At 41.1% G+C, this 11,544-nt stretch overlaps 2 protein-coding genes across 2 annotated transcripts in view; one reads left to right on the forward strand and one right to left on the reverse strand.

Annotated features, from left to right (window-relative positions):
* Nucleotides 1–11,544, reverse strand: part of T265_03436 (hypothetical protein) — a gene marked incomplete at both ends in the record, with an annotated part of 96,065 nt that overhangs the window by 49,216 nt on the left and 35,305 nt on the right. The gene's annotated exons all lie outside the window — the stretch shown is intronic.
* Nucleotides 91–11,544, forward strand: part of T265_03437 (hypothetical protein) — a gene marked incomplete at both ends in the record, with an annotated part of 21,818 nt that continues 10,364 nt past the window's right edge. Inside the window, 5 exons of the mRNA XM_009167921.1 lie at nt 91–270; nt 637–651; nt 3,230–3,256; nt 6,632–6,749; nt 6,924–7,030. Coding sequence (XP_009166185.1) covers nt 91–270; nt 637–651; nt 3,230–3,256; nt 6,632–6,749; nt 6,924–7,030 — 447 coding nt within the window. The remainder of the gene's footprint in view (nt 271–636; nt 652–3,229; nt 3,257–6,631; nt 6,750–6,923; nt 7,031–11,544) is intronic.

An 11,544-nucleotide genomic window follows, 5' to 3' on the forward strand; every position in this document is an offset into this window, starting at 1 on the left:
AGGTGGATTTTGATCTGTTCGCCGAGCTTGGCAATTGGCTTGCAAACGTTTCGTCACCATACGAGGAGACATCATCAGTGCGCAGTGATGATGCCTCCTCGTATGGTGACGACAAGTTTGCAAGCCAATGGCCAAGCTCGGCGAACAGATCAACACCCACCTGATGAACAACCAATAAACTCATCCGAGCTACCAATATTTCACCACATTACTGAAAGGACGAGTTACAACACCGGCTTCGATGCAAGCATTTCTGAAACGATCACTCCGGTTAGTCGCTGCTGAAAATTGTTTTCCTGAACCGACTGCTGGTTAGTGAGCTTTGAAAATTGTTTTACATTGTCGAGTACTTACCTTGAGTTCTGCTTATACTGGAGATCCTCAGCGTTAGCAAACACTTACATATAACATAGATGGAATAACAATTCACTCTGACATACATGAACCGAAGCTCTCCGTGGACACACAAGAAACCTTAAATATATTCTTTCATGCGTGGATCTGCATCAAGAAAAAAATTAGCATTCCTTTTGAAGTTTTATTGGGACACTTTAGGGAGGATGTTGTGGTATGATAGACTAGGAAAAATTTCCCTGGATTTTAGAGACCATGATTTCATCTGTCTACTCACTGCAGACGACCCCTTGGAAGGTAAGTCCAACACAAATATGAAAAGAAGAAAACAATTTGAAAGGAAGTTTTGTAGAGTCCGATTGGATTATTCGCTCTCTTTTGTCTTCTTTTATGAACACTTTTTTTAATTAGGCGTTGAGGATTTCGAGTTACTGACAAATTTCGTCAAATAAGTTTTTCACCAAAAGATGGATGTGAACCGGTGCACAGGAAACCATGAAAGCTACAGATTTCGTAAAATGCAAACATTGTGTAGCTAGTGCGAATGGTTCCTAACTATCTCGATAGGTTTATGCACATATCATTTCATTTTTTCTTTAAAGTAGAACGCTACTGATTACCAAGTTCAACCTATCTTCCTAGGAAAAAACCCCTCACGGGTACAGACTAAGTGTTGCTTGCAAAACTGTTTCTTCTGAGGATTAGGTCGGTTGTAAAATATGCATCAAGAAAAAACCAAACGTATCTCCTTCTGGCAATCCAGCTCATAAATCATAAAACTTCCAAATCAGTTTCTCATCACTTTGGTGGCAAAATCACAGAAGCGATAAACTGTCCTGTCAGACAAAGGTTTACGTCCAGAATGTACTCAAGAATCGCCCAATTTTCCATGTTTATAGATGTACGATACTTGTATCAGGAAAAAGAACAAAAAAGTAAGCAGCACACGTTTTCTTCCACCACCGCTTTCACAGATTTACTACGTTCGTAAATCAATTAATCCTCACAAACTTCACAAACTTGGTAGGCTATCCATTAATCTTGGTATGTTTTCCATCGGCGTTCGTCTTTGATATCGGCGAAATTCAAAAATCCAATTTGTGTTGGATGTCAACCGAAAAAGAACGTCAAATACTGCACTCACCGGGATGTTATGCTAGTGCGAACGGGCAACCCAAACGAATACAAGCTGAATCTAGCGAATATACACTCATCTAATTTGGTTCTTTCGAGAGACTCACCTGGAACCCAGCTGAATCTCTCGTTTATGATGTTCTCAGGCAACTGAATGTGCTGCACCAGGCCGCCTCATGTTTCAGTCGCTACGATATTTGAAATATTGCGATACATGTATATTTGTAATGTACTACTCATAAGGTTGCTGATATCATGGATGTCATGATGTCGATGGATTTTCAGCAACCTTATGAGTAGTACATCACAAATAACCATGCTGGATCTCTTCTTTGCGATTCACTTCAACTGTTTGCGCCGATAAAGCCAGTACATTTTCTTGGCGAAATTAGCTGATCCCGCCGTTAATGCCGACTTAGGTTATTCCGCGAAATTTGACTTCAGGTGAATAACGTTTTGCGAAAACTAGCGAGTACATTTATCCAAAGATCTCAAGATGCACAAGATCTATCAAGGGCTGCCGAACAGTTTTCAACAACATTTTGATTAGTATGTTTCGTAAAAAACAGAGTTCTGAAAAGCCTAGCATTATTTTGTGACGAGACCAATGAATAAGCTACTCATAAGGTTTAGTTTTATGTTTTAGAATTTATTAACCATTGGGCCGCATAATGAATGAATGTGGCACTCCATTCATTCAAGAGTACACCCAGTAGGACCGACCAGGTTTTTACAAAAAAGTTCAGGTTTCATCTACCGTTATGAGCACCTGCTTGTTAGATACCACCTGAAGTCAGCAACATAATATCTTCCTTAGGAGAGCTGATTGCAAATGAAAGAATTGGGATACAACACATAAAAGCAAACTGCATCCACCAAATTGCTTGGTGTGTATTCGTTCATTCAGCTGTAGCACCCTTTCGGTGCCCAACCGCCATACCACCCGAAGGAAGCACGATGGCTGGGATACTGCTAGGTTCCCAAAGCCTAGACAGGGGAAGTCGAGAGGCAGAGGTCGGGTTCGAACCACGAACCTTCCGGTCAGTAAATTCGCACTCTAGCCACTTGGGCCATCTCGCAGTAAATAACCGAGAAAACGTTTGCGCGATGTACTCTATAAATCCGATTTTATGTGGATTAAAATTGCACTTCACCTGTAATCAAGGCTTATTTTGTCAAAATTGGTGTAGATACAATTCATCACGACGCTGCGTAATTCAACACTCACCTGTTGCTCGTAACGTGGGGAGGGGTAGACGAAATTGCTCGTTCAAATGTTTTACAGAGGTTGTCACTTCTGCCTTACCTTTTTGACCAGTTTCTATCACACGAGAAAGATGTTCCAATGTTCTTTAATTTGTAGTTTTTTGGTTGGAGAAATGAATGGCGAAGTAGATCGGCAAATTCAGCTGGATTTTCTCAAAAATTGTTATTCGACTGAGGCCTCAGGAAATATGCACTTTGGATATCCAACTAAATGTGCAAATTGCCTCTGAGTTTTCATTTTTCCGATTACTGAGAACAGATTCTGCAGCCGGTATCTCCGAACCGCGGAAGTCTATTTGTAAATAACCAGTAGGTGTGCATGATTCACTAATCCCACGATGAAAACAAGCGCTTTTGTTGAATAAAGCAACGCCGTCACATGTTTGCATGTCGATATTTTTCCCTGGTTCTCCGCTTTATTTGGGAACACAGCCATTCATTTCCAAATGCTTGTCTTTTTTCATTCTATTTGCAGGCAACAGCGGTTACCGTACATCTACTGGTGAGTTGATACACTGAAAGGAGCTATTCGTATCAACTGAAATTAACTCTGTCTTTCACAGTTGGTTCGCAGGATCAATAGACATTTCCATATTCCATTGTCAACAACAACCTCTTTCGTATTGTCAAGAGTTTGCCATCTATAGACGTGTGAGTTAGCAGCAATCTGCATCCACCAAATACCTTGGTGTGCAGTAAACGAAGCAAACATTTGATGGCTCAAAAATTTTACAGAGGTCGTCACTTCTGCTCTTCCTTTTTGACCAGTTTCATTCATACGAGCAAAATGGTCGAATAATCTTTAATTCGTAGTTTTTCTGGTTGGAGGAATGAATGACAGCGTACATCTGTGAATTCAACCGCATTTACTCAAAAATTGTTATTCGACATGGGCTCCAGGAAATAGACACTTTGAACATCGAACTAAATATAGCGTTGCTAAATTTAGAACAAGCGTGTTATGGTTTATTGAGGATAAGGATTTCTGTAGTCTCCGGCATACAAAAATTCCTATCAAAATCATTGGTACCTGTTCCCGGTGGTAACTTCCTCCACATAATGGTCGGCTCCGAGGAGCAACAGCAATATAAGCGGTTATATGTTTACCACAGTACATACTTGAACTCTTGTGTGTGAATATAAATCTGTAGAATATATTCAGTTGGCGTGTGGTGTCCGCGATCAATCCAATGGAGCTGCCTTTAATATTTCCGAATTAACCGGACCAATCAGGCTACTCCAACTGTATCTATTCCACCACAAAATAAGCTAATCATTCGGCGCACAACTTTAAGTTAGATTTATGACAATGTTCACCTCTTTATACGAAGAAAGCGTAAGACTTTCGAGGAATACCCACATTTGCGGATGTAACTTGTGGTAACGAGAGTCTCAGCTGAATGTCAACTAAATCATCAGCTTCTGACTGGTGAAATGTCGAATCAACGCGGCTAATTCATTTTTTCAATCATCACACACCCTAATCCGTAAACTAAATGCCAAAACGTACTTTTAACTTACATTAAAGGTGACCCATTGGAAGGTAAGCATGACATTTTACCTACAGTATTTACAAAGATGACATATTTTCGACAAACTGTAACACATTTATTTGAGGATGATAAGACAATAACACTGTCGTTTCATTGTACAGTCCATTGAGATTGTAAAAATCAAGTGAATATCCCGTTTGTCTCCTCCAAGATGTACGATACCTCTATCAAGATAAAAAGCAGAGTAAGCGTTCAGTAATCTTGTTGCTATCGATTTGAATTTTCTAATGTCGGCACAGTTTCCGAGTATTCTTTTCCCATCCTTCATTGTCTGCAATAGAGACTTACGTGGTGAAGTCTATCTGGACAGCCATCCACGTCACAGTTCCTGTGTGAAGCAGATCCGGATGAGTGTAGAATATATTCAAAAAAATTAATTGTAGTTGTGAAGAAAAGACGTTGTTTTTCAGAGTCGTGTACACATAGCCCATTAGCAAGAAAGCAGAGATGACGCTACAGTCTCAGCGTCAACTGTGAAATGCATACTACTTTAACAGCCATGATTTGTCTTCGACTTTACCGAAACCCCATGGGTTATAAATCTGATCGTCTGGAAGATAATGATTGTGTGCAGCAGGTTTAGCGTTCCATGACGACGGCACTAACAGCCATGGGTAGATTTCCAGTGGAGGGATTTTCAACAAAACCACTAGTATGTCGTTCATATGTGGCATCCAAAATAAAATAATGGAGTTTGATCCCTCAAACGGGCTAAAATATCTCTGAAAACCGGAGAGTGGAGGGTGGACATTAGAAATTCATACGGTACATCGAAACGAGCAAAATCGGCATTGCTTTGTGGTGGACCTTGAAAATAGCATCGTGTAACTTTTTAAATCAGGCATCATAACATATCATTCAAATTTTTCTCGTCCGTTCAAACAATTTCGTACTAACAAGACAGAATTTCTTTCTCGAGTGGATATGTTACATACCAGTGGTGTGCCTTGGCTGAAATATCGAATCCAGTTAAAAGATAGCAGTTGGTGGCTGTTGTTCATAGTCCGAATGAGTCTGAACTCGTACAAACGCAATCATAGTTATACATGCCAAGCGCATGAACCGGGAGAGTGTTGTATTAGGGACTGTTCATAGTCGGAATGAGTCTGCACTCGTACAAACGCAATCATAGCTATACATGCAAAGCGCATGAATCCGAAGACTTATGTGAGAATTTTTGAAGGGGTCTTTCTGCATCTTGCTTCGATGGGATTTGAATCACCGATAACCGACCACGATATGGTGGAGAGCTAAGTGCTGATTGCCCGACGGCTTCAAATTTTTCGATTCCATTCAGGAGATTCTTCAACTTCTGTGTTGGTAGTAGAGTACAGAGTTTGGAGTTTTGGGTAATTGTTAAGTGCGGTCATCTAGAATTAATTAATTAATTGGTCTAGCCCACGAAACGTCCGCACAATAGCCCACCCAAATTCTTTGTAACGTTCATGTAGATAGTTTAGCACATTAAACAACCGTTCATTCACATTTTGAGAATCAGGTAATCTAATTGTCAACCAATCTGGACCATTGAAGCATTGCTTTTAAACACGGAGCCCAACAACTACGGCGGCCTATTCTCTATATTCGTCATCATAGTCATCAGCGATGGCAACATCAGTTTTGACACTGATGGTTCACTACGGTATAACCGTATGTTTTGTCCAATTATATCTGACGCCCCAGAGTGAAAACAAGGAGAAAGTGAGTGAGGCAGGGGACGTCGTGATGGTCTATGTAAAGCATTCTGAGGTGTCCACAAATCCAGGCAATCTTGGATGAAACTGACATCGATTATCCGCCATTTCGTGCAGCGTTTTCAGTCAAGCACGGGTGGGGTCACGGGACCACATCCTGCAATGTGTACATATAACAGCACCAACACCCAAAACCTTCGTAATCTCTTTCATGCCCATCTTCCAAGCCATACGTTGTCCACCTCGCGGTTTCAATCAGTCTGAAGGAGGAACAGAGAACAACACCCTTCTCGGTAGACGGCATTTTGGCATGCACAGCACATGACTAAGCTATCATATTCGGTTGGACTGGATTTCGTTCCCGGTTGAAGTACTTGCAGCACAAACAAATGACCGTTTCCTAATCACCTCGTTGCCAATCCGCTGATGTCATTAAAAACCAGAAATGCTGAGGCATCGGTGGTCGAAAACCTGAATGCGCCTCACATTATCGGTCCGCAGAGGCCACGTCTCGCATTCCGGGATAAATTATAGCCAGATGGAAAATTTGTATTCTCTGCATAGATGCACAAAACGTCGTAGTAACCTCTTCAAGAAAGAAATTGCTTTCAAAGCATTCGTTTCCTGCAGATGGAAAACCATCTCCAGTTACTTAACAGATTACGAGACGGTCTTAAGAAGCAACATTTCAACCGTGTCCCGAAGCAAGGGGTACTTGCTTGTCCCCGTCAAGGCGTACCAACATATCGTGAGTGAGATTATTTGTTATTGGAATCGAGAAGATGGCATGTCACCAGTCGTTTCCATTTAAAAAAAATCTATCACAGCAGGCCTTGAAAACCAATTTTCAACCCCGAGTCATTTGAGGCAGCCATCAAACTTAGCCATTGAGTTTCATCATACACTTTTTCTTTTTTTGCAGTAACTGACGAAGATTTCCAAAATTTTCCTAGATTAAGTCACAAGCTTTATCACCTTTTTCAGGAACCTCAAGGAAAACCAGGCGCAACCGAAGGAGATACGCACAGGGTAAGTTAACATTATAGCTTTTTCTGTTTCAGTTCTACTTGCGATTGAAATCATTCAATTCGCACCTTTGCATCTGGGACCTGTAATGAAAGTTTACACACGTACGACCGAATGAATAGACCTATAGGTGATAAATGATGCATATTGGGCTGCATCATCATTTGATTTGTGTGCTTTTTTTAGGCGTTCACCCGAAATCTTCTTCTAGCTTTCACGCCTGGAGCCGCTGGACATTATACTGATTCCATCACCAATTTCATTTTCACTTCTGAACAAAGGGAGACGTTGGCTACTCAGTAAAACATTGTGTGCAGAAACGCTGGCAACAGTCCCCTAAAACCAAATTCTTCCTTGTCGTTGACAACGACACCAGAGGAGAACACTGTAGAGACTCAAATGGTATGAGACTGGTTGAGATGTACACTTCATGGGTGTGCGTGGGTCGAGCGTCTACATCTGGGCAGAAGGAGGTCAAGGTCCCCAACCAAAGCATTTGACCGAACTCCTGTCCGTAAGTCTGCAACAGTTGGCCCAAGACGGTCACAGCAACCAATATGTCTGAGGATCAAGCTGCCAATTGGAGGAATTGTGCTAACGATAGTATAATGAGTAGATACTAATCTCCCACTTTCCGTTCACGAAACTGGGCTTCCAGACCATCTAATACAACGGCCATTTGAACGGAGGGCCTCCTAAGTCCACTGGAGTACCTCCTTTAGGATGGGTGGAAAGCACCTTCTAAAATCAATGCTGTTATTTGGTATTGCTTTTTTGCAAGACTTCGGTTTCGAACCAAATTGTTCCAAACTCATGAAAATGAACAGTACTCGGGTGGCTCCTAAGTATATTGGGTGTATACGTGCATAAACTTTTTATCAGAGTTTTCTGTCTAAAATTCCATCTGTCTGCGTGAATTGACTGTAAGCTGACTTCGGTTTCACGAGGCGTTGTTTTCTGCCAGTTGTTTGCAACATAAATTAGAAGCATTTTTAATATGTAATGTAAATGCCCATTATTCTCATGTTAGTGGCAAAATTTTCCACCAAACTGGAAAGAATAAAAAAATAAAAGGAAAAATAGGGACGAATAATTGTTTGGACTCTTGTTTCAGGCTCATTCGAATTTTTCCAAGTATTATTGTGTTGTAAGGAGCGCATCTGAAATACGTGTTGAGTCATTCTACTTAATAGACTTTAGGCCAATCGCATAGTTATACATTTCCCTGGAATAATGATTTGATCATGCGCGCAAATGGCGAACATGTTGTCGGATCTTCACTTAGCAATCTATCACCCGACCGTTTCAAGTGCGACTGGAGCTAATCTAAGCGACTGTCTTTTTCGATGTGTTTCGCCCACGAGGACGATTGACAGTTCATGCTCACGGATGTCGGTTACTCGTTTAAAGTCGCTAGCACTTGATTCAAACCAAGTTTGAAATCTAAAACCATATTCTTTTTCGTGCAGAAACCTGGTTTCATTATTTATAGTTTTACTTTCCCAAGATGAATAAATTTTGTCCGCAATATTTAGTGTTTAGCATAGCACCTGTCGGTACTATTTCGCTACAAAATTGCATACCACGTTTCTGATGGTTTTCCCAGGGTGTTTGTTGTCAACTATTTCTTGATTTGCTCTTAACATTTTTGAATTTAGTTTGAGTAATTACTCTCCGGGTAGACGAATCTTCTAAGCATATATAGATCAACTTCATCTGCAATATTTCTCGCTCCATTCCTGAATAGGACCATCAGTCAGCAATACCTACAGGACTTCCACTGGTAAGTTCAAACATGAAACACGTGATGTGCGGCTGGTAACCGCATAATTCGAGGTCGACAGAAGAAACATGTGTAAAGTCAAACAGGAAAAGTGCTAAGATCCATTTTGTCGTCCACATAGAAAAAATGTCTGAAAAGAAACAAATTTTTTGCGATATCTTAGGACTGGATTATCGCACGGTGTTACCGCGCTTGTGTACTTTAAAGGTCATGCGTTTTTTAAACCCAGAAATATGAATAGTGACTTAAAGCTGAAGCGATTGAAGCAACCCTCATAAGCCTCAGGACTACGCCAAGTCACGACAATTTTGTATTGAATCTCACTGCTGACGAATCAACACCAACGGATCAACATCAATAGTCAGGTTCCGCTGAATGATGGAACTTTGCGCTGGTGGGAAATTCCGAGGTCGGAATTGTGTTAGAACAAACTAGAACCTATCAGCGTAACACATTCGTGAGAGCTAATTCACTTTGGATGTTTACTCGATCAAGCTTTTTGGGATATAGTTAGTAAAACTGGAGCACAGCACATACAAGTTTGTCTTCTCTCTATTTAATCGTTGGTGTGCTGCATCCAGAACTATTTTAGGTCTACGCACCTTAAACAGGTAGATGAGAAGACGCCCATTACTTTGGCATCAACTTATTCGAGTGACGTATCCAAGTGGAGAACGTTATCGCTTTAGAATTATTTTACTCTAAGGCATTTCCACATTATGTCCAAACTTCACCAACACTCTTCTCCCACCTTCCAGATGGACCCAGCTTAAGCTATGGAAACCCCTACAGCAGTGGATACGGTATGTTGTGTATCGCACAAATTGGATAAATAAATTTATTGCTTGAGCAATCGACCACGAGAAAAAAACATTTGATCTTAAACGGATGCCTTCCGGAATATGTTGGATGGCGTCCTACATGCTGAAAAAATAGTTATTCCACATGTGGCGATCGAATGTCTGATAACTTACAGTGCAGTGGAAGGTTTTCCCTAAAGCATCGCTCCCCTTTCGTTTGGCATAAGAACACTTTCTTTTGCCGGCTTAATGATATTTATATTCCGCGTATGTCTTAAATCCAGCTAGGTGAATAGTAGAAATAATCCACTCACTCGGCGAGTTCAACAGTTTATTGCCACGCAGTGTAGAAGTGAATCCCGTTACGGGACCACCGATTGTGTTCAATTCAAAACTTCACATTTTACTAGTGTTCCGCGCTGAAATCTCTTGTAAATTTGCGCTAGTATTTCCAACATACTCGTATGCATCTGTATCCAGTGTCATATAGTTGTTCATCTCTCTTGCGCAGCCTCACATTTCAAAAAGTTATCGATCGAATTTTTCCTGAGGCATTGTGTAGATCTAAAACCAAGTGAAACACACCTACTTTGAGACGATCCGGGCAGACGAGTAAAGTGTTTTTACCCAAAAAGCGTAGCAGTCAAACAACAGGTTGGTTTCCTTGCCCAACTGATCCCCGACCTTTGTAGATGCTTCAGGCGGACAAGTTGATGATAGTAAGGATTGCTCTTGTAGGCATCTTTGCTCATGAGTCGTACATTGCCTGAGCATCCTACGTTGCAGATATCAGTCCGAACAACATTCACAACATGGCTGGACATTGTATGGTTTAGGCGTCGTCTAGTGGGGGGGGAGTAATATTTATGGTCAAGTCGAATAAATATCAGGGACAAAATTACTCGCTTTTCGTGTCGGTTTAAAACATCTGTCAAAGTGAACGAAAGCACCATATTTTTGTCCGATTGAAGATCGGTATCAAACCGAGCTCCGGTGCGAGATAGCTGCCAAGATTGCTCAGAAACGTATTGATGTATGTTTTGAGAAGGTCGCGTTAAGATGCGTGTTGGCAGCCTAAAATCAGTCGATAACGAGGCCATAAACCATGGAAGCAGTTTCTGGAGGATATATCCGTCTATAAGCAGTCCGACTCCTTTTAAAGAGAGATTCTTCAGCATCTTGGGATTGTTGTTTGTATCTCTTATCTTACCAATCATAGCATATCCAAGTATTTCATGAATTCCCACGATAACCCTACGGAGATCTCATATTATTCTTTTGTTCTGGTACCTCCGTGATGGCGAGTCCCAAAGTGACAGGATTTACGGCGAAGATAAATTTCTATATCTATATTTACGTAAAAAATGAGATATGTTCTTTCAAGCTAGTATTCCTCTGCTTCGTCTCCTATATGAGTGTATCTCAAAATGTGCTGGATGCTATTTGGCAATCTGTCTTCCTCCACTGGAATTCCACACAAAACTCGGTGTCCACATATAGGATTAGCGCCACGGGATTTGGAAGACAAATTTGTTGCTGATAAAGGATTTCGCAACCAGGGAAAACCAAAATCTAATTCTGTTTCAAAAGTAGCTTCATATGAAAGTTGTTCTTGGGCCTCCTGTATCAAAGAGAAGCCAAGTTACTCAGGGGTGTGCTGCAAAGTCGTTACATTCCGATTTATTTGTAACTGAGCGTAAGTCTCCATAAGTGCTCAGCCTACAAACGGAAGATAAGGATTGCCTAAATGAGGCTGGGCACAACCGCATTTTATTCTACCGACTATCGGCCATACAGACGCCTAAATGACTAGGTACTGACATCTTTTGTTTGAAAACGAAATTTGAAACGAAAGTATTCTGATAGTTTTTGGGCAAACGCTATGGAGATGCAGTGCGCTCATCCTTGCTGCATTAGGATTGGTTTACGGTAGA

The sequence above is a fragment of the Opisthorchis viverrini genome (assembly GCF_000715545.1).
Source record: "Opisthorchis viverrini unplaced genomic scaffold opera_v5_49, whole genome shotgun sequence".
Taxonomy (NCBI): domain Eukaryota; kingdom Metazoa; phylum Platyhelminthes; class Trematoda; order Opisthorchiida; family Opisthorchiidae; genus Opisthorchis; species Opisthorchis viverrini.